The sequence below is a fragment of the Paramormyrops kingsleyae genome, chromosome 25 (assembly GCF_048594095.1).
Source record: "Paramormyrops kingsleyae isolate MSU_618 chromosome 25, PKINGS_0.4, whole genome shotgun sequence".
NCBI classification, from domain to species: domain Eukaryota; kingdom Metazoa; phylum Chordata; class Actinopteri; order Osteoglossiformes; family Mormyridae; genus Paramormyrops; species Paramormyrops kingsleyae.
The window spans coordinates 18271160-18295546 of NC_132821.1; the positions used below are offsets into that span (position 1 = coordinate 18271160).

Consider the following 24387-nt stretch of genomic DNA (forward strand, 5'->3'; position numbering starts at 1 on the left):
CCTGAGTTACTACTAATTATTTATGCCCCCTCAAGTAAAGTGTTACAAAAAATGTAGCTTGCAGTAGAGTTTCCCAGCAGTACAGTTTCCCTGAACCGACAAGTGAACATTTTTAGGACTCCATCCCATGGTGAATCAAGGAGCATGAGAATCAAGAAATATTTAGCCACATGGGTAGAGAAACAATGTTTGATTGATCTACCAACATGCCTCCATTTTTGTCAATCCGCTGACTTGCCAAAGGGATTGGTTGATGTGGTCAACTTGCTGCAGTGTAACAAATCCCACCATGGGACATGTGGGTGTATGTTTAGGGTACTTTTTAAGCCAGTTATTTATGCTTGAGCAAGAAAACAGGCAGTTATTTAGATATGCCAGAAACAGCACTTATCTTTGGCATGAGGTAGGTCTCAGTCACATGCTGGCCAAGTGCTCCTCAGTGGATCAGTGTTTGGAAAGCTGTTCGGCTCAGGCCAGATGCAGGAAGCATGTGGCTCTAGAAATCTGATTCTTTTGGATTCATTGTGAGATACGGGATGATGTAATTCTGTTGTTTTGGCTTTTGGAAAATTAAGACACTAAATCCTGATTTTTAAGATAAGAAACCATATCAAATCGGCCCAACAAAGGATTTATAGACCATGGTGAATGATGCAATGATTTATGATTTACATAAGATCACTAAACATATATGCAAAAACACTGCAGCAGATTTCTTAAAGTAAGAGTAAGTATAAGGGCAAAACATTTCTTCCCTGCAACATTAAATACTATTGTACTGCATCTGATATATTTTAAAATTATCAGATTATATATACACGTACTGAAAACAACAAATTACGGCAGGAGCAACATAAAGTTAGATAGCCCACCTTTTACCCTAATACAACCGTCAAGCTTAATGACTTCCTTAAATATTTTACACTGGAGGACTGCCACAGGGGGGCACTGTGCCAAGCTGTTGTCTGTTTCTTTACATTTGTTCTTTCTGCACAAGATGCAACGTATCATGCGACCACTCAGTACAGCTTGTTTGTCTGTCTTTCTCTTCCTCATTTCATGGCTAAGGATTATACCAGGACACCTGGCAACCAGTAGAGTCTGAAGATATTGTGTTTCTTGACATTTCTTTAGTTGCAAAAGACCAATAAAATATGCAGTCCTGAGATAATGCATAATTCTTCTATACAGATCATGTAAGAAATGGTTTTAGATTAAATAACACCTGTATAATATGGCCTTGTAATTGATTCCACCTTCTTCAGGTCAAGTCAACTCTAATCAGGGTTAACTGCTAGGACACTGAGGTCTGACACAGTAACATTTTGGCCATGTCTATGTTTAGTTTTAGAGCAATGGCCTCCTAGTCTCTGACATAAATATTAATGAAGAATGGGCATTTGCAAGTCTAATGGCATTACCTTTCACTAAGCTGAACAGATGATCTGTGACTGTTTAATAATATCAAGTCTTAAAAAAAAACTGAAATACCATCAGTCATTCTGAACATGACATATGATGAATATAATAGATTGGTTTTTAACGTTTTCTTTATTTAAGTAATTTATTTGTAGTTTGGAAATTGGAGCCTTGCATAAATGAAAAATATATTAGTAGGCCTGATTTAACTGTGATTAATCTCTTCAAGACACCTTATATTCAGATTGCCGAAGGAAAATGAGAAATGCGCACCTCCTATAATTTGCCCTCGAAGGATAAATAAGTTATTACAGGATATAAATGAGACACATGCAAAATTTGGACAGCTTTACACAAAAACAACATTACGGAGAGTTGAGCAATGACTCAAGTCCTTTCAAGGTGGTGGAGTTCAGCTGGAATGCAGTTATGAGGGCTGATGTCAGGCACACAGCTGTATACATAAGCAATCAACTGAAAATATTACTTCAGTACTGCTTAAAATGTGTGGCACACCATGTGCGTCAATGAATACTGTTTGTTAATATGGCAACGATCAATTTAAATATAATTTTACAAGTTGGATTATATGATGCTGCACAGGCTTGATTTTACGTAGCTCATAATTTTGCCGAAAAAAATTTGGAATGAAAGTAATGCTTAAGTACAGAGTAATTTTGAAAGTATTAAAACCAAGTTATAACTCTGGAATTACACATACAACAAATGTGCTTAATTAACAACAACAACAATAATAATAAAAATGCTTACTTAAGCACAAACACTGTGATACAGCGACAGTCAGTCTGATAACAGAGATGGCAACTGCTTTACAGGCATGAAAGAAGAAAGGAATAACAATAGAAATGAGTATACAGACACGTACAGTATATACACACACACTCACATACACAGAGTATATATACAGTACACACACTCACATACACAGAGTATATATACAGTATGCATGCATGCATAGGTGTTCATGCACATATTGTATGACAATTCTGTCTGGGTTTCCTCTGGTTTCCTCCCCCAGTCCAAAGACAAGCCGTCAGGCTCAGTTTTGTGTCTCTAAATTTCAAATATAGTATGATAACTTGTATGTGTGGTGTCCTGTCCAGGATACAACCCAAGCTTATGCTGCCTGCATCAGGCTCAAGGGCCCCCTGAGGCCCTGATCAGGATAAATGGTTTGAAGACAGATGGACGGATTGTGTCACTTCCTCACTAAGTGTCCTGTTGAGGGTTGCAGTGGCACTCTACTAACCAGACCTCGCTTTTCTGGGATCATCAGGCAGCTGGGCGATATAATGACCTGTGTGAAATTGGCCCCATATATATTTCAGATTTTATCCAAACTAGTTTCAATCATTTCTGTCAGTTTGAACTGTTGAGATTTTCATTTGTGCTGCTTTAGTTCTTGAACTAGTTAAATCTGAGACACATGGGGTGCCAGTTTCACGCAGGTGATACAGTCCCTCCGGGGTGTCCTGGGGCCTCTACCCAGTGAGATGTGCCCAAAACAGCTCCTTTTGCGCCCAGTACATGGCATCCCTATAAGATGCCCAAACCTCCTCTTAATCTATTAGTGCATTTGCTCTATTTTGAGGTCCAGAACTGTGAACTCCTCACCCTGTCACGGAGAGTAAGCCCAGCAACCCTGTGGAAAAACCTAATTTTGGCTGCTGTATCTGCGACCTTATTATTTTGTCATTGTTCATTACCCACAGCTCATGAGCATAGGAGAGGACTGGGAGGTGGACTGACCGGTAAACTGTGAGCTTCTTCTGAATACTGAACTGCCGATTACCACCGTGGACCTCCTCATTAACCACAAAACTGCAGTCACCAAACCACTTGTGCACTCTCCCGATTCGCTCTGTCTGAGGGAGCACCACAGCCTCGGATTTGAAGGTTGGTATTATCAGGAGTCTCGTGTCTAGCCCCCCCATGCCCAGGATACAGGCCAAGACCCGCACCAATCAGCTGCAGTTCTGTGCCAAGTATACAGACACAGCTCATACCACATTGGTACAGCGCTCAAAAAGCACTCAGTAGCAGCTGCTGTAACCCAAATCGTGCAGCACCTCCTACATCAGGGGTGCCCGAACAGTCAATCGCGATCGACCGGTCGATCGCAGAATAATTCTCAATCGATCGCGAAGTGCGTCGCAAGCGCCCGTGCACTTGTGCACGAAGCGCCCATTTTTCAGTGTGCAACTGATCGTGTACTGTAAAAATTTTGTGCGCAAACATGGCAGAAGCCAAAAGATCAAAAACATATCATTTTTATTCAGCGTGAAATCAGGATTATTTTTTGTCTTATATGCAATGCGACTGTAATGCAACTGCATCGTCCCAGTGGCAGTGGTCCCACTAAGGTAGAGAAATATATTTATTTATACTTTTTACACTTTTTTATTTGGAAAATTACCTGGATTTGCTATGTGCTTGTTAACTATGTCAAAAGGCTATTGCTAGAGTAATAAAAGAGTAAAAGAATAATAGCTATGGCTCCCTATTTGAACTGGTATATCTCGGCACACTGGCCACCTGAAAAGTAGATCTTGAGTTAAAAAAGGTTGGGCGTCCCTGTCCTACATCATATACCTTCTCAAAGCACCTGTTTCATATGTTAGCACAGCTTTGCTACTGTACACGACCAGCCTGGAATCTGCATCATCCCTCTGGAATCCTAGGTTGCCCTGTCTGGGACTCTGGCGTAGGCTTTCCCAGGGAGGCTTACAAGTCTACGTCCCCTGCTGCTGGGGCTGGTGAGCAGCCCAGCGGTCTAAGTCTCTGTGCCCATGACTGGAAGATCACCGGTTAGAGCCCCGGTCTTGGCAGAAAACCCCAGTCCCAGTACATGTTTACTGACCCTACACTGCGACCCCCAAGCTCTACAGAGAGCCAGATATGGTCTTTTACAATAGCAGTGCAGAATTAAACCACAGTGTCTATTATTAATATAATAGACAGAAAATTCCAGATAGAAAAAAATTATCAAATGTGGTTTGCATGGGATTACAGTGTAACTGCATCTGCAATCCTTGCGTTTTATTCTATCCTCGTGTGTTTTATCTATCTATCTATCTATCTATCTATCTATCTATCTATCTATCTAATCCATACATCAGTAGTCACTGATGACTGATTTCTACACCTCTGAAAAGTGGGTCAAACATGGGCACTGTTTAAGCCTGTCACACCCCAACTGACTAGATTCCTACCCTGCAGTAGCTGCCTACCCAAAGGAATCTCAGTCATTTAATCGCCACACCTTTTCAGGTGACAATATTCCTTTCATACTAACTAGGTAACAAATTGCCAAGGGTGAACAGGGTATGGATTGGCAAGAACGTGAGTGTTTATTTTTGCGCAAGAGAAAGGATGTGTGCATCTGGGCATATGGAACGTGCACTGCATTTGCTTTCACTGCATGTGAATTATTTCTGTTTCCAAAGCTTCAAAGAATGCTAGCTGCATTTTGACGGCAGATACAAGTTAAAAAACAGACCAGAAAAACATATTTTGGCATAAGCAGAGGATGTCGCAAATAGTTCTGCATTTCTAGCTAAGAAGATGAGATGTAGTCATCATCTTCAGCTTCTCATTACTTTTCCTCGTGATGGTCACAATGGCAGTATGCTAAGCAGGTCAGACCAGATGTCATTTTTCATGGTCACAGACACCACCTCATTCTGGGAGATTCCAGGATGTTCCGAGGGCAACTGGGAAGAACAGACACGGCCAAAAGCTGTAAAATCCTTCTACTTCTTAAAAAGGAATCTCAAATTTGCCATCCACCATCATTTATACCATAACACATCCACTTTGCTTTTTTTATTGTGAAAGTTGTGATTCTTCTTTAAAAAATATAATGGTATCAATACTTTTGCCCATGTCTGTATGATCCCTGCAGCATGTTCTGGGTCATCCCTGAGGCCTCTGTCCAGTGCAGAATGCCTGCAGCATCTTTATCCTCCTCACCCTGTTAGTCCATGCCCCCCAGGAGAAATCTCATTTTCATGACACCTTATCATGGGGTGACAGGAGATTGACAAGTATAGTACAGGTCTGGATTTGGTTCCCAGCGTGAACCTCCTCAATGCATAATCCTCCAAAACCTCATACATCTATACATGGGAACAACGTTGGTCTATTGTTCTGCAATCCAGCAGGAATCCTTGTTGTTCCTCTTGAAACCTCAGTTAAACTATTGGCTACATCTTCTCTCCAGTATACTGGCATAGGCTCTCCCAGACAGGCTGACAAATTATTGTGACCTCCCCTTTAACTGGAATATACCATGTGTTTCCTCAGTCCACAGGTACCTTACCCACTACCTATTCAACATTAATAATACATATCCACCGCGTCACCATCGGCATCCACAGCTTTGACATCTCTGGATGGGATAGGAGGACCTTGATCATGGTGCATTCAGCCTCAATGATGTTGACCTTCTAACAGAGGTGGGAGTTGAATCCATCTAGCACAGAAGCTTCTGCCAGACATTCCCCGCTTATATATGTCATCATGATCCATCTAGCCCCCCCCCCTCCCCCCAATGTACAAAATTCAACTCACCATTAAGTGGTGATTATTTGCGGGCTCTGCCCGGTCCAGCGGTCCAAACATACACTCTGATGTAACTAAATACCTTCCATTGCCCTCGACTGATCTGATACAGGTAGCCCTCTGGTTGAGAACAAGATCCATTCCTTAAGTCTGTCTTTAAATAAATTTGTAGGTAAGTCAGAAAATAATGATACAGTATACAGTGGTACCTCAGAACTCTAAATTAAGCCGTTCAGAACTACGGACCGAATCCTAAAAAGTTCGAGTTCTGATCGAATTTCCCCCATAAGAAATAATGGAAAACCAAATTAATTGGTCCCCGGCCCCAAAAAATTACACCGAAATATGTTTTTTTAGCATTTAGATGCTAAATGAACCGGACAGAACAAGAAAAGCATACACTGTACTAAACACATCTAAGCACATTTATTAAAACAGTAATTTTTAAAGTAAGAAAATAAATGTATCCAAACAATGTGTAAAGTAAAAAAAAAACAATGTGTCCTGCCCCGATTGTCCACTTCTTATGTGTGCCACGCCCCCTTGTTAACCCCGTGTGGAATCCCCGTGTGATCAGCTGTTTCTGCTTGTTGTCATTAGTCTTCTGTATTTCGTCCGCCTTTCAGTTTGTTTCCCCAGTCTGGTTATTGTATTGTCCGTCTGCGTTTTGCCTGCCTTGCATGTAATTAAACCCCGTATTCCCCGAAACCCTGACGTCTGCGCCTTTGTCTCCGTTGCGTCCCCGTTGGGCATGACAATATTATCATAATTAAATTTATTAATGGTTATTATTAATATTAAAATAATTAAGAAATATTTATTTTTAAATGTATTTTATTACATAATAATAGTTACTGTTACTGTCTATCATTGTCTAAATGTATTTTTACTGCCTAAATATATGAGACTGAAGCGTTACCCTTTTGTATCCGCTGAGAGACGTGCCGCGTGACTCATTTCCCCATGCGTATAAGTTATCTTAGGTTGGCGTTCACGATTCGACTTCTGAGATTCAGATCGAGTTCTAGGTAATTTTTTTTCGAATTGGTTGGCTCGACTTTTAAGAAATTCTAGTTCTAATGAGTTCGAGAACTGAGGTACCACTGTATAATAATAATAATAATAATAATAATAATAAGCATAACCACCTACAGTACTGTATTGTACCTCAGGCTGACAAACCGCTGAAGCTGGGCAATGTTTTACATAGTGTCACAAAGTAGAGTGTGAGTTTCTTATTCCAAACCATTGTATTTAACATGAATTTTTAATATAATAGGTGTCATGGCAGTCCATTTGTAAGTACGAGTTGTCCATAAGCCGGACATTCTTAAGCCAGGACTGCCTGTACCACTTATGAGCATTATTAAGTCCAATAATAATTCACCCCTCAGGTTTAGACGTGGGAGGTCATTCTTCCCGGTCGCTCTCTTTCAGAGCACCTCATTCACTCTATCTGTCACAAACTGTCTTTTAGAGCATAAGCACACGCAACAGTGAGAGTCACATTGAGACAACCTTCTTGTCGACCAGGAAAAACTCCAGCCGCAGAGCCATCAGCCTGGGCTGACACAACTCTGTGGAAGCTTAAGGTAGAGAAACCCCAGAACCTGGATGTCACAGTCTGCATTTTGTGAAAAACCCTTACTGGAAGATGACAGTTACTAGTCTCTGTCAACTTGTGGGCTAATCAGAAGCTAAGATGAAAACTGCTGATATTATTTATTCATAAATAGATAGAATGTGAGTAGAGCCCTAGTGGTCCTTATGTAAAGTAACTGATGAGAGTGCCTTCACTTGAGACATACCTTGGGTAACCTCTCAGGGTCTCCTGGATGTCTTGGGATGACTTTCTGTAGCCTTTGGAAGCCATAGTCAATAGTTGGTTCATTTAGTGCTAGAAAAGGCATGGGGGAAAAGGTAAGCACATTTAATATGGGCATTATAATAACAGCAGATATAAATGAGAATTACTTCCAATAATTATTTTTGGGATGTAGACATCATTGATCAGCATATATAGCATAAACTTAGAAAATGACATAAGGGACCATATTTTCTGAAGAGTCATTTTGGTTTGCTACAGTATGTGGCTATACATGTATATGTGTTTCAATAAGTTAATTAGTTCTATCTTGCTGTTTAGTTTTTGCATTTTTTCATATTGATCTTAAACACAAGCATCAGAATGCAGTCAAATGTAATGTAAATCTCTCTACTCTTAATTTAACTCCTCTCCCTTCCCATGGAAAGACATAAATGAAATGAAAAGGCAATAAATCGTGTTTAAAGAGGCGGGAGCTTAAATTACAGTGGATGTGTCTGCAGTTATGGGACAGTAGGACACCCAAAGAGAGACAGAACCAAGGCAATACAAACGGAAACAAATAAATTAGCCTAATATAAAGTCCTCCGCATGCAAACCACTTTATGCTTGCCAATACACTGCAAATATAAATATGGTACTGTTTTGGTACAAATATTCTTTTAACAGGTTTTCATAAAGGTCTTTATACTTTATATTATTTATTAATCTTCCTTCAAGAACCTGGTTCTTGTTCAGCTAGAATACATTGTATGTACTTTAATTAAAGGGTGCCAAATAGACTGCAGGTATTTTCAATATAAAACAGAATTGCTTTTCCTAATAATTCAATGATTACATGATTTCAAATGCTACTGCAAGGCTTTTGAAAATGTTTCTGTGCTATATAAACTCTTTCATAAACATTACAGGTTCACCATATAGTTTAGTGATAGAAAACCCTTCCAGGTTAAATTATGTGTCCATTGATTCTTCTGTATTGTGTCAGAGTGTATCTGATGTGTTAAGCTGTGAGTTGCTCAACCCTATTTACTCAACAATGCCCTCTGGTTGAAGTTAGAATGTCCTGTTTTTTGTACTTCCCTTTTGAAAGGTGTGGGCAGAAAAACGAGGGCAGATGAGTAAGCCAATGAGAGAGATTTCTTTGAATAATTTTTAATGGTTTGTAGCGTACAATTCATAGTGGAAAATAATCATATTAGTCTGGAGGGACTGTATGCCATCAGGACTAGAATAAACCCCACATTTGATCCATCAATCCATTTCCATGTGATGAGGAATTATTTATATTATTTAGTATTGTTGAAATGCATTGTGTTTGAATGGGATCATGTCCTGGGTTACATGTGATTGATTCAGGTTTTTGCTTGTAGGAGTTTTCGTATTTTTGCATTACTTTTGCCATCTAATTTTGTTATTTCTTCAGTTAAGAGGCATTTAAGATTGTTTGTAACTGCACTGGATTACTCAATAGCTTGGCATTTTTACTTTTGTTTTCTATGAACACTGTCAAAACCTCTGCTCTAAGTTCCTCTATAGCACTTAGTCATTGACGGTACATTAAGGTTATAGCACACCTACATGTAGAACAAACAAGAGCAAAAGGTCAAAGCAGACCACTTGGTATTCTCTTAACCTGTCAGCCTTAATCTGTTAACCTTACATGTTAACCTTAACCAGTTGGTATACTCTTAACCTGGTAGCCTTAAAACAAAAACATACTTTCTTTGCTTTTGTTGCAACCTCAGAATTCCCATTTCTGGCTTCCACTGACACATAAATAGTTGCAGTGCTGTGCAGAGTGTTTTCATGGGAGGGGGCATTTAAAAATTTCTCATTTAGAATCATTTGGACACAATGGCCAGGTGCAGGTGTAATATTTACAAAACATACAGTCTGGCCTAACTTGAAATAGAATAATTATTTTGGGTTGGGGTGGATATCATGGTTCCGGTTTCAGAACCGTTCTACTATTTAATTGCTAGATAACTGGCCAACGAAATGCACTTTACTTGCAGAAGCAGTTTGACAGTACTTAACCTGAAATACACCAGTAAAATACCCCATTCATTATAAATGTGAAATATAAAAGTACTTTGGATAGAAGTACTGAATAAAATTGCATTGCGTAAAATTTTCAGTGTCAATGAAACCGATTTCAGAGAAGGAAAATGTTCAAGTCCAAATTTGGGATATTAAAGAAAAGGTCCCACTTTAATCAACTGAGGTACATGCCCTAGATTTTTAAAGCAGCTTATCAAAGCAAAAGACACAATTAACTGTCAGGCATATAACACAAGTGAGTGGCCGATATGCACAAGTGAGGCTGATGAGGTCTCTAATCACAGAGGTACGCTACACCTCATCACTGTCATGACAGTGACGGCTTCTTGGGGGACCGCGTGCAATCCCATGGGTGTAGGCTGAGAGGAGAGCAGAATGGCTATAGGCTCAGCTGGAGGTCTAGTGATCCGCATTGATAAAACTCACAATGAAGATGGCGTGGCTGTCGTTCAAAGTAAGGCTTTAGTGGGGTTATGTAGAGGCTGTACTAGGCCTGACCAGTCACTACAGTGGGGTGAGACAGAGCCCAGCACTTACACCAAAAATAAAGAGGAATTTTGTCTACATTAAGGACATTAAGAATAAAAAGTGTGCTTGACCACTTTAGCAATAATGCTTAACATTTATAAGAGGACAGCAAACAGCAAATGCCCTCGCAAAATGCCCCAGAGAAACTGGATAAATGGCCTGGCCCTGTATTCAGATTCAAGCTTTGCTCTCCACTGTGTATATTTCTCTATGTCTCAAAGCAAAGCATGATGGAAGAAGAAAAGTGCATTTGTGCAGCTTGTGAATAAAGGACCATCTCACAGTTGGCTGCATGGTGTATAATTTCTAAATCAATTATATGGCCAAGTCCAAAAAGGTTGATTTGCTCACTATTCCCGTTATAGTGAAATATCTGTTGTTCACACTACAGGGAAATAATCAATGAGAAAGACAACTGTTTAAGGCACTTTTCAAGAAGCTCTATGTTGGTATCCAAGCAAACTTTGACAGCTGACATTTGCAAGCAGCAAAATACAGCCGTAACATACATACAACAGCTACAACCTTTACATAACTTATAATTTATCTTAAATGAAAAATTAAATTTTTCTATGTGCTTAAAATTCTCCCTTTTCCACCATTGTCCGCTTACAAGACATAGCCTTCACATTTAGGCACATTATGGTACATGGTCTGTACAATGCAATTATGGTAATTTTATTGTACACTATATAATGAGCCACATTTGCCGCTGGACACATTATTTACTGTACTGCACTACATCGTAATAGGGAGTGATTTTGAATAAGCCCATTTTATTATTAACAACAGCAAAGAATACAAACATCTAAAAACAGATCTAATGCCATTTAAGTGTAATAGATGAGCTGAGATTGGGAAACATCATCACCTGCTAAAAAATGTTCTGTGAGCTAATGCAGAGCAGATCGATGTGAATCTAGAATAAGGGCTCAATCGCAGTTATTGCAGCTCTGCGTTTTTGCAGACCCTGATTTTCAGAGATTCTCTGTCTTCCCTGCACAGTCAATAACTCCTGGCTATTCTCATTAACTTGCCCATAAATATCTGAGCCAGCTTAGAAGACAAGCCCACTGGGGAAGGTGTAAGGGTACGAGGAGGGCATGTAAAATCTGCATGAGGAGAGGCAGTACACAGACTGGATCAAATGAGTTTTCTAGGGTGGCAATGCGGTAATATTCTAACAGGGGGGGGGTTCCCCTTGGTATATTTTAATCGGTACAATTTGCCGATCGCGTTATACTGGAGACGCTGAGCTACTCAGGGCACCCCCCTGAGGAGGGTAATGGTGATGAAAGGAGTATTTATGAACTAGGAAAAGGGGCCTAGATCTGGTCATGTAAGAACGGAGTAGGGCCACAGTAAGAGGAGTATGTGAGGAAAGTGAAAGTGTGAGTGGAGCAAGCAGCTTGGGGAGGGATGCATTATGAAGGGGGTTTGCAGACCTCAGCTGTGCCTGCGTGAATGTTTATCATATAAAACAATGGAAGCCCAACAGGAAATGAACACACCGTGTAGAGCATGTGATGATATCAACCAGCTACAACAGGAAAATAAGGTTTTGGTATGATCAAAGGAATCCTTTGTGAAGCATCCCTTTTTACCCATCATCAGTCAGCGTACCGGAGGCGTCCTGCAACTATTTTATCATATTATTTATATATTTTATTTTTTTGTCACCAACTATGGAGTACATATTACGTGCATATCTGTTGTCTTTAGGCTGAAAAATAATATCTCCCAAAATAAATTTGTAAAAGAACACACAATTTCCATTTTCCTTGCAATATTCCCCCAAAAGAATTAGTTAAATCAATTTAAAGTTAATTTAAACAATTAAATACTCTTGTCTGTTAAATATAACAATGGGCTCTGACTGGGGAATACAATATTTAGATGTGTGATAATTGGGGCGTGTGTAAAGTCCCCACAGCGCAGCATGACCTTGGGTAAAAATGTTCCTATTCCTGTTTAATAACACAATCACTATGTTAAACCACGATAAAATGCATTTATTCTAGTCATTTACTAAATGTAGTGCTGATAGAGTCATGATTTCAATAAATGGAGTAAGACACTTAGAACTGCATAGTAAAGAGTCAATAAGTATCTAGCCATGTTTAATGAGAGAGAGCTTTTAGTGGGCAGGTTTTGTTCGAATGGTTGGGGCCTAATGGGTAGGGAAGTGTATTTGTGATTGAAAGGTTGTTGGTTCGAATGCCCGACCAACAAAGTATTAATGAGGTACCCTGAGCAAGGTACAGTACCACCCCCAAGCACTGTCCCCCGAGTGCTGAATTAACTGCCCCCTGCTATGTCACATACGGGATAAATGCAGGGGACACATTTCTTTGTTAAGTGCTGTGGTGTGTCACACTTGATATAAATGTACAGTTTCATACATCAGAAATGTTATCCACTTTCTACTTTAATTACATGAAAGCAATAAGAATAAACACATGAAGGTATTCTAAGTGCAGAGATGTGCCTGAGTCACACATTTCAAGGAAAAAGTACATGAAGAAGGTAAAGCTTATGGTTTGAATGACAACCATTTCTTTTATTTTGAACAAAGTGAACAGTCATCTTGATAAATTGGTCCCAGAGGTATTACTGTTGCCGTCAGAAAACAGAGAGAAGCCCAGCAGGACTAACCCTATGTGCCTACCTGTGTAGACAAAGCGTCCTGGGGCACCTTTACAGAACTGCTTGGACTTGTAGGACAGTGTAACCTCCACCACTCCTGGGATGTGCCGCGGGGGGGTCTGAACTCGGATGGCATGGGGGGTGATGAGCTGAAATACAGCAGCCGGCAAGATCAGTGACCCGGGCCTTAAGCAGCACTTATTATGAGTTTATTCAGAAATAATAATTAGAATTCACTTCACTGTTTATCTTGGTTCCCGTTAGCTTCATCCAGAAGTGATGTAATTATTTTAAAATGCATAGCATGCCCAATCGCCATTAGAATCAAACCCTCATTTATCCCTTAACAAAACTGTAACAAACAGGTTTTCTATGAGACTGATCTTAGGTCTCAAACTAGTTATTTTTGGATCTGAAAATGAAAAGATGCACCGCTATAAAAAGGTGCAGTCTCCATAGAGCTCCGCAGTGGGAAAGGTGTTCTTTGTACATTGTTGTGATGTCCTTCTTATGCATAACGTCTGGAACTGAGGCCAAGATGTTTTGTATCTTGGTTTCCTCAAAACTTTTCTAATGCCTCCAGATTTCCTACTTACTGTACAGCCAACAGCTTGTGATATTGGTGTAAATTATATCGGTGTAAATTATATTGGTGTAAATTATATCGGTGTAAATTTTATTGGTGTAAATTATATTGCTGCAGCCAATTTGAATTTGGCAGAATCTCTGATTAGTCCTGCCATCCGTTTTGATACAGTGTTATTTTCATTGACGGAAACGATAAAAATTGTCAACAATATTTTAACTGATTAAATTGAGAAGACAATAAAATAAAAAATCATTTATGATGCCAAAAATGACAGTGAAATATACTAATAACTTCAATGAGTAAAAATGAGACAAAAATGTCAGGAGGAGACAAATTTGAAACGGATCCAATCAAAAGTAGTTTCTTTAGTTTGTGCTAATTGTAGCTGGGTGTGATTAGATAATATTGATCTAACAGGCTTCATATATCATGCAGTTCCGTCTCTAAAGTTTGTCTGCAAATTTCTTATGTCTGTGCTAGGCATGACTAACTTCTATCATGGGAACACCCTCCCAACTTGCTGAATTTTCTCTGGACCGTATGACAGCCTGGACGATACTGCCAAGTCTGGTCTGTGCCACAGTCGGCTTTAGGTAGGAAAAAACATACGAATAAATGGATAAATTTCACATTTGATGTGAAAGAATACAAGACTCAGTGGAAGCCGTGTGGAGCGGAAATAACCGGGATAAACCCCACAAACCTGAAACACAATGAAACGAATAGAAAAAAGGATTGATTTTTCTTTTGGTGTGTTTGAAAAGTTCATGTTATGTCAGTTATTAAAATCTTATCTAGCTCTGATTTAAAGGAACCCAGGGTTTTAGCTTGCGCTACACTAACAGGAAGACTATTCCATACTCTAACTGCACGCTGTGTAAAGAAGTGCTTTCTCAAATCAATTTTAAAATGTTCTCCCGCTAATTTCCACCTATGGCCACAAGTTCTTGTATTTGAAGTAACTATATGTTGAACAGCATCCAGACCTGTTATAGTCTTATATACCTGGATCATGTCCCCCCTTAGTCTCCTTTGCTTGAGGCAGAACAGATTCACCTCTCCTCATAAGACATTCCTCTAAGACCAGGAATCATTCTTGTAGCCCTACATTGAACCCTTTCCAAGGCAGCAATGTGCTTTTTAAAGTATGGTGACCAAACCTGCACACAGTATTCTAAGTGGGGTCTTACCAAGGAATTAGCATCACCTCCCTTGACTTACACAATGCACATCTAGAGATGTAACCCAATCTCCTATTGGCCTTTTTAGTTACTTCCCCACACTGGCGAGAGCATCTAATACTATTTTTTAACTCAAGCAGTAGACTTAGATACTCCTGCTTTATTTCAACATCATTAGTTATTTTCCATTTGTGGAACAGAGCCCTTTTCCTGCTGACTTTATTCTTAATTTCCGTAGTAAACCACCTTGGTTGCGGTTTCCTAGATTTAGCTTTGCTGGAAACAGGTATGGAGTCCTCTTGCACTTGCAACAATGTGCTTTAAAAATTCCCATGCCTCTTCAACAATTTTGCTATTTAACTCCATCCAGTGTACAGTTTCCAGTTTCAGTCTCACACCATTAAAGTTAGCCTTCTTAACATTGTATGTCTTTGTTTGGCACTTTGCACTTCGGGCACTAAAATTAACCTCCAATTTAACCATGTTATGATTACTACTGTCCAATGGTCCTAAAACCTCTAATTTTCCAATCCTATCCTGGTTATTAGAGAAAACAAGATCAAGAAGGGCTTCTCCCCTGGTAGGAGTATTAACAAACTGAGTAAAAAAACAATCTTGTACTAATTCCACCATCTCAAGTTCTTTTACAGAAGAGCCGGACACTCTGTCCCTCTGTAACCCAGGTAAATTAAAATCACCCATAACTACCACATCATTTTTATTACTCATAATCCTTATATCATTGTATAATGTTCTGCTTTCCTCTGAAACTCCATTACGTGCTCTATAACAAACAGCGACAATTAGGTGATTTTAGTTTTTAGCATCTAGTTTTACCCATGTAGCTTCTGTACTTTTATTTTTGTCAGTGAGCTCCCTTGCCTGCAAGTTTCCTTTTACATACACTGCAACGCCACCTCCCTTTTTGTCTAACTGGTCCCTACAGAACAGTGTGTAACCATCTATATTATAGTCTTCCCCATCATTGTCACTCAAACATGTATTTGGGTTAAGGTTTGAGCTGGTTAGGAGTTAAGGTTCTCATGTTGGGATTAGGGTCTTTCCCATAAAAATATGCTGCCCACATTAACACTGGTTTAATGGAACCACCTGCCCTGATCTTCTTAAAGACGGTGCTGACAGTTTGCAAAGCGTTACTGAATGGCTTTGATATGTTTACAGTCACCTCCCACTCCTCAGCTGTAGTATCAGTGTTGCCCACTGAGATTTTGTTTTGAGATGCACAGCTTTGTAAATGATTCTCACAAGAGCAGCTGTCTTTATTCATGACTAATCTCAATAATTATAGCTGAACACAGATGGAGGCTAATTAGCTTTGTGTGTCAGTTGGCAGGCAGTTGGTCATACTTGATGTTATTAACAAAGGCATTTAATGAGAGGGTGTACACTTACCCAACCAAGATTTCTCAGTCATTTTTTCCATTATTTAAATATAACAAATACGTAATGTGTTTAAATGTCAGTTGTGTGTGTAAATGGACAGTGAATATTTAAACAAGCAGTGGCCATGGCCAAACTTACTGAATTACACTGGGTTACATTAGAATAATTTAACAATTTTTCAAACCCCACATTAATGGAACATGCTTTCCAAATTTTCAGTTACAGTCCACCCTGCCTCATTGCGGAGGTTAGGGACACAGGTCCCCCACGATTTGGAAGAACCACGTCAAATTTTTTTGGAGCCCTTGGTGCCCTTAGGGAGCAAAGGGAGGATGCAAGCAGAGAGGAGCAAAGTGAAAGGATGAAAAGAAACGCAAAATACAAAGATCACTGAGAGATTTCGTGTGAGAGGCTGCCGTAAACACATCTGGCATTATTATTTTATATGCAATTATGAGTTACTATACTTTTTGTATGCCAGTTGCTAACATTTGCGTTTCATCTGCTGCTTCTGGAAAAGCCTTTTAATTTCTTTTCCATTTCATTTCTTATGTCGATCTGGCGATATCTCGAAATCGCGATGGGGCGAGTCACGATACAGGACGGTCGACCGTATACTGAATTCAGCTAGATCCAAGGGCATCCCTTACCCTGGAAGTTTGTTGTCACACAATATAACTCACCTCACTCCACACAAGCATCGTTCCAAAGACCACCTGCAGCCCATCAAAGAAGTTGTCCCCAATGATGATGATGGTGGCACCTCCTGTTGTCCAGCCCTCACTGGGACTGATGGCTTTAATGCACGGCGTTGCTGCTTTGAAGACACAGGTGACAGGAGTGACTATATCGGTCATCTAACCAAATACACAGTGAACTTGATCTATCGTTTCCAATCTGTCATGCAGGTCTTATACCTAAGCTGATGGGATTTCAATGACCCAGACTAGTAACATTTCTGAAACACCACAGCACGTTCATGCTTGTTACAATGTGTAATAAGCCAATTTCACCACTCCAGTCCTGTGGACATAATATCAAAGAGCAATAGGCTCTGATTTTGATCTTAACTCGATTTAATATTTAAATATTACACCTCTCAGCTATTTCACCAGTACACACTACTTAAAATCATACAGACACGCAGATGGCAATCCCATATGCAGACTTATCAAAATTGATTTTTGTCTAGAAATACACAGTGACAACAGCTCATTAGAGAACATATCAATAGATCCTGTATCCATTGATCATTCTGGTTCACCAGGACAACTCGTCAAAGAGGGCAGAAAATGAAGATGGAATGGAGACAGGAGGAATTTAGCCTTAAAGTAAATGTTGGTTAGTAAGCAATGAGAAACCAGAACTTGTTGCTACTCAGAAAAAGAGCACAAATGCACTGAAATTACATGAAAAAGAATTGCAATCAATTATCAACGTCTGAAGTCCTTTCAAAATACGACGATTTATCCTGCTCTATTAATGCGGAACTTTTTTTTCAGAAGCATGCAATATATACACAATTCCATGACTGTATGCTTAGTTTTAAAGCCCCTAAACAGATTTTCAGGGTTATCTTTTAACTCAGCATAAAGCAAAAAAGTCTTTGAAAGCACACAGAATGCACTGATCAAATAAAAAGTACAAATTCCCAGAGAAAAGACTTATTACCATGGATTTTATAAAGACATACTAGGCTTTCTGTGTCCTTTCTCTGCACCAGCTGAAACTGCTAATATTCAATAGGTTTAGGTTTAACTTAGGCACTATTGGTTAAACAGTGACCAATTTTCCAAAACTGGAAAATTAAACATAAATGAGTCAGAAACAAGGGGGAATAAGACTGGCTCTTGGCCTTCCCAAGCAGTTAACTGGAAGACACAAACCTTCAGATGGGTCCACACGTCTGGCCCTCCTGCCGTGCTTGGAGTTGTTATGCACAAACATGTTGTCTGAGACGGCAAGGACATGGCCGTCCACGTTAAGAGTCGTGGACACCACCACCTGAGGAAAATCACAGGCTTAGCCCTGGGAATTATGTCAAAAGACAAGACAAGCAAACCAGCCAATGGAGAGTCAGCAACATTTTTGCAAGTCTGCACCTGCAATATTCTGATCTTTGCCTACTGTGGTGGAAAAATCACGCTTAATTCATTTCCTTTGACTTAAGTTTTTATTATAGAAAAGCAGGCCTCCTTAAACAAATGGCTTTGAACATTTGTTATCCACCAGTGGTTCCTGGTCTGGTTTGCCATGAAGCCATTAAAATGAAGAGGAGACTCCTACTTGAAATCTTCGCATGTCCCTTGGGTTCCCCGCATTTTTCAGACAATTCTGATTGCACTTGAGGAAGAATTTCAAGAAGAATCTGTGGGAAAGAAATTAAGTTCAGAATATTCCTGTGGTATAGCAAACTACTTCTTCTTGATTATATATGCAGATAGTACAAAATATCCAATAGAAGCCAAAACAGGAACATTGTCAATGTTTTTATGTTTTATCATGCTTATGGCTAATCAGACCAGCAGATGTCAGTTGCACCCTGGCATGTGTAACAGCAAACTACCTGAAACTGTCATCAGAGCTGACTACCTGAATTCCAAATTGGGGGGGGGGTGTTTGGTGGGATTCTGAATATATTTCCTCCTAACACAACAGGGCTTTTGGGTTGGACCATCAAGATACCCAATCGAGGAGCGAAACATTCAAAGCCAGCCAACCATAAACTGCTGAGGGCAGTAATGATGACTGTAATGTGAATATAATTTGTCAGCTAAATGATAGCATAATATATTATAGTAGTTCCATTTCAAACAAAGGTTTGTGTTTTCTTTATTTTCACTGGCTGAGAAAATAATTAATCTTTTTGTTCTACTCCAGAATGGCTAATCAGATATTATAATGTGGCCATTACTTAGTATACTTTAAATATAATTCTGATATGAAGAGAAAAATGAAGAGAACACTCTATAATTCATTTGCATTCTTAAATCCCGATTTAATTCCAGTTCTGCTGTCAGAAGCCTATGCTGAGCATCAGGATGCTTCAAGGTTCAAAATTTCTAAGACAGCAGTACACAAGAATAAGGTGAAGCAGGAGACACTGGGAACGACCAGAAGCCAAACAGGTGAAGGGCAGAAGCGACTTTCTAATGCCAGAGATGACCGTTAGCTTATCCAACAGGTTCTCATGAATCATAGGATGACATCAAGTGACCTTTAAAAGGAATGGGAAACATTAAGTGCAGGTGTGAAGTGCACTGCTAAGACAGTGCGTATCATGCTGCTAGAAGCAGGATTGAAGTCCCATAAAGCAAGGATGAAGCCCTTTATCAATGAGAAGCAGGGAAAAACCAGGCTGCAGTTTGCAGAAGAAAAAAAAACATTATTCACAGATGCACACCCATAAATTGAGAAATGAGAGAAAAAATTGTGCTGTGATCTCTTAATTTTTTTCCGGGGCTGTATATCAATTCACAAAATATCACAATATAGAAAGAGGGGGAAATAAAATGCAATTAAAAATAATCCATGTTCTCCATTTAGATTTACATTTACAGTACTGAGCGAAGGTTTTAGGCAGTCAAAGAAAATTAAGTTTAATTTATCTCTGTCAAAACATGTCAGCGCAGCCACTGCAGAACCTTCACTGTCTCCTAAGAATTTGCTGCAACTTTTCAATACACTCATGTATTTTTAAGCTTGAGCACTGGACACCTTGTTTTGGCTAATCAACACCTCAGTGAGTTATTTAACTAATCAAAGCAATCAGAAAATAAATCAACCCATCAATGAATCAATCAATGAATCAATCAATGAATCAATCAATGAATCAATCAAGCTGGGGGTGAAATGGTTTGGTGCCCCTGCGGAGAGGTTCAGGAACTGAAGTGGTGTTCTTATAGCCGTCCAACAAGATATTGGTAACTTTTTGGACAACAGAAAAAAATTGATAGTTTTTTATTGTGGTAATTTGCAAATGTTATGATTTTAAATTGTGTTTTTTGAGTTAATATACACTTACTACCTAGATAAATAGCTTTAAACTTTTTATTTAACCACCTAAGATTTTTAAACAGTATTGTACATTTTATTGTAAATAGTATCCTGTGCTTACATTGCTCTGATCTATTTATAGTTGCAACAAATGATTGTATACCACTGTAATAACAATACAATGTCGAACATCATATATTAAATGAAACAGAACCAAGTTAACAAAGAGTGTGGTGAATATTTATGGTGGGAAAATGCAAGGAAGTACGTTAGAAAGCTTTGAAAAGTTCCAGTGGTACCTAAAAATATACAGGTCAGAGGAGGGGGAAACTGTCGCAAGCCTTTAAAAATATGACCGATTCATCTGAGTAGAGAAAGAGCAGCAATGTAGGTGGTTACTAGTTATAGATTGATGCTTGATACGTGGCGCACCAGAGGCTCCTGAATGATGTCAGACCGCCCACGCTCATTTCCACTGCCCTGGGGTCCTTGGGGCGACAGACTGTGATCAATAGGAACTGGGTTAAATCATATCACTCCACAGAAATCTTTTGCGATTATTATATAGGTATTACTATATAGGTATGTAACAATATATTGTGTGACAATAAATGGTAATGCTTTACATTAACTGCACCTTCATGATGCTTTTATATTGCATTCATAAATCGTTCAGTACACCCTTCATAATGCTTTCATTAAATATTCGTAAAACATTCATAAAAATCATGTATACCTTAACATCCTAACATTCCTTAACAGCTGAAATATACATTAATAACAAATATTATACAATAATAAACATTATAATTGTATAATCGTGTAATGTTTGTTATCAATGTATATTAAAGCTGTTAAGGGATGTTAGGATGTTAAGGTGATGATGATGATGATGATGATGATGATGATGATGATGATGATGATGAAACCCAAGGTGTACTTGCATGCTGCTTATGAATGTTCTATGAAGGCATTATGAATGCATTATGAAGGTGCACTTAATGTAAAGCATTACCCAATAAATCGTGGTGCAAATTTATGATGATTCGAATCATGGAAATTAAAAAAATGGAATCTTGAAATAGCTCAGATTATTATTGGGCTGCATAATCTGTTTTTCTTAGCTGGAACTGCACTGATTCAACAGGAGAAGAATAACTGGCCCCCCTACCGGCAACCAACTAACGCAGCCTGCAGAAGAAACACTCCAGAATGGCAGAATTGTTAAGGAAAGGGCTTTATGTTATTAACTTTTTTCATTTATGATAAAAGGAATATTTTAGTTAATAGGTTATTACATTAACTAAACACTTTACAAATAAATATTATTGTTGATTATTACAAAAATGAAAGATATGTAAGTTGATAAGGAATAGGAAAAATGTATGTTACATTTGTTTTGTAATAAAATTATCTTCATGTATTTAAATTATTATAATTTTTTTAATAACATGGGAAAAATCGTGAATCCAATATTGTGATATTGTGAATATTGCAAATTAGGTGAATCATTAAATGCTTTTTGTTTTTTATTCAGTTCATGTGAAGTTAGTAAAAACAGAAAGCAAAATAACCAGAACATGAAACATGCCCCAGCATTAAACAGTCAAGTTCTGTGTAGGATTAATAATTGTGCAGCTTATTTGAACAATGTTGTGGTTTGTACCTGGACGGAACATCTGGAAAACCTACAGAAAATGTTTCAACTGTTCAACTAAGAAAAATGTGACAAAATGTGAAAGGTATAGTTTTGTCATGTTGATGCCAAAATTCCGGTGCCCTCCACAAAACGCGAATTTAGATGCTTCTTGGGAATGCTGGAATATTATTGGGGATTTTGCAGGAAATTTGTCGCTGTGGATTCCCCTTTAATCACTTTTGCTTCACCTGGTCTTTTACCTAGTTCTCTAAATGTCAGTATGTTTTAAAGGCGTCAAAGCAGTTTTATGTAGTTCCCCTGTACTTACTGCTCCGGACTTCCATTTCGGTAAACAGAATAAATAATAAATAGATTAATCATGTTCACAAGGATAAGCCTCTTTACTGTCACTAATCACTACTAAGTTTACAGGTCCAAAGTGTCACAGAAAATGTGCCTGAAAAGTTCAGGAAAGATCAGCCAAATATTTTTCGCGTTATCATGTTGACAAAATCAAAGGCACTTTTCCACTGCACCAGGAACCATATTCTTGGTACTTTAAGAAAGTACCAAAAGTACGGTACTTCAAGGTGCTTGTTTTCCACTGGAGTAGAAATTGGTTGTCAGGATCAGCGCCTGTCTGATCCTGCCCTTTGTGTCTCTTCCCCGTTTGGCCAGCAGGTGTTGCTGGTCATCCCGTCTTGTCATTCCTTGTCTGATAATCCTTGTGTGTCTAACCCTCCTGCCTGGACTGCCACTTAGCTCACTGGGTTGAGTGTGTGGTTCTAACACTCTCAAGTCTTGGGTTTGAGGCCAACCAGTGACCAGCCTCACCTGTTATGTGCATTTGTTAGTTTTCTGTTCCTGAGTGTTTAATTTTGTGTCTTAATTCCGGCACTTGGTTCACCCTTCTGTTCTGTTCTAGTTTTGTTTTGTACCTTTTGATTTTGTAATTGATTCACTTTGCTTTTAGTCCCAGTGCCAGAGTATGTCTAATCCTCCTAGTTCTGTGTTCATCTTGGTTAAGTAGTTCCACCTGTTTCTCATTCCTGTTTTTCCCTAATTGGTTAATTCATTATTGAGTTACACCTGCCCCTTGCTTGCCCTTATTTCCTTTGTGTATTTAAGAGCCTGCATCCACCCTGTTCTCTAGTTGGTTATTCTTGTAAATGTTAGTGTGTTTGTTCCTGTACTGTACTCAGTGTGCTGTACTCAGTGTGCTGTACTCAGTGTGCTGTACTCAGTGTGCTGTACTCAGTGTGCTGTACTCAGTGTGCTGTACTCAGTGTTTTTCTTAATTCCTTAGTTGTGTTTTGTTTCTTGGTTTTAGTTAATTCAGCATTTTTCCTGTTTTCTTTTCTGACCCCTTGTGGTCCTTTTGTTTTGGTGCTTTTCCACCAGTGTCCATTTTGGTTTTTACGAATAAAGCCCTGTTGTCTATTGGAGCCACAAGTGGATCGTCACCCTCTTTTTCTGCCTGCACCATGCCCTGTGTCGAAAACACTTACCAGTGCTGAATGATACATACAAAATTTTTCTCCAGACAATCAGTCATTTTCATTGCTGTTTAAATCACTCATAGATTATTTTGTGAGAAAGTTTTTGCTTTACAGTACAATCACATTGTGATATTTCAAAATTGTCCAATATTGTGCTGCCCTAGTACTGTATATTGTCCTAACACACATACACAATATTCAAAACAATGGTGTTTGTCCCACCCAATATTTTCCAAGATTTTGCTTTCAAAAATATGAATAAACTTTTCGGGAGCATTCGGTTCTTAGCCAACCTACCAACAGAGGGGGAAAAAAGTTTTAGCGGACGATTTCAGTTCCCAAAAGTGGATCTGGCGTTAAACCTCAATTTAGCTTTATATATTGTTTGCTATGCTTTTTATATGGAGATCTGTAATAATAGCTATGTGCTCCCTACATTATACAGTTAGACATCAACTTAAGTCCTGTCGAGTGACGTTCGATTGTACTTACGTCCCTTAAGAACCTTAAATTTATCGCGAGACATCTGAAGCAAACATAGTGGATGTTAGCGGACACATTTTACAATGTGCTTGGCATGTGGCAAGAACCAAAACAAAGTAACTATACTGTAGGAGTTTTGTTAAACGTGTGTGATATTGTATCTTATGTTATACAGTATATTCAACCTCTCCCCTATAATAATCGATATACATCCAGTCTGACTTACGTCCACACTTCTGGGACGAAAATGGGACGCAAGTTCATGGATACCGGTGTATGCCTGAAAAACCTTGTCCACTCCATGTCTCATAGTGTAACAGTTATCCGTTGTTCCTTTGGACCGTCAGTGGTGAAATGGGCCCCCAAAAAAGGAACTATTCTAAAACCCTTAAGCCCAGAAAAGCATTCCAAAGGCATTTGGCTCCGACTCCATTTCTTTAACATTTATTGCACTTCGTCTTTACTTGTACTCTTTGTGAAGCAACATTTTTTAATTTCCTGGCTCATTTTACGGGTATGTGACTTTATAC

The 24387-nt window shown here is 38.9% G+C and overlaps 1 protein-coding gene across 8 annotated transcripts in view; it reads right to left on the bottom strand.

Moving 5' to 3' along the window:
* LOC111845812 (transcription factor COE3-like) overlaps positions 1-24387 on the bottom strand; it is a 107334-nt gene that overhangs the window by 16506 nt on the left and 66441 nt on the right. For 5 of the 8 annotated variants that reach the window (XM_072707119.1, XM_072707116.1, XM_023815491.2 and 2 more), the window contains exons 7-11: positions 18527-18608; positions 18127-18244; positions 16924-17057; positions 13089-13215; positions 7812-7900 (exon numbers count right to left, since the gene is read on the bottom strand). In XM_072707119.1, coding sequence (XP_072563220.1) covers positions 7812-7900; positions 13089-13215; positions 16924-17057; positions 18127-18244; positions 18527-18608 — 550 coding nt within the window. The remainder of the gene's footprint in view (positions 1-7811; positions 7901-13088; positions 13216-16923; positions 17058-18126; positions 18245-18526; positions 18609-24387) is intronic. The other 3 variants (XM_072707122.1, XM_072707118.1, XM_072707117.1) reach the window with 1 other exon arrangement.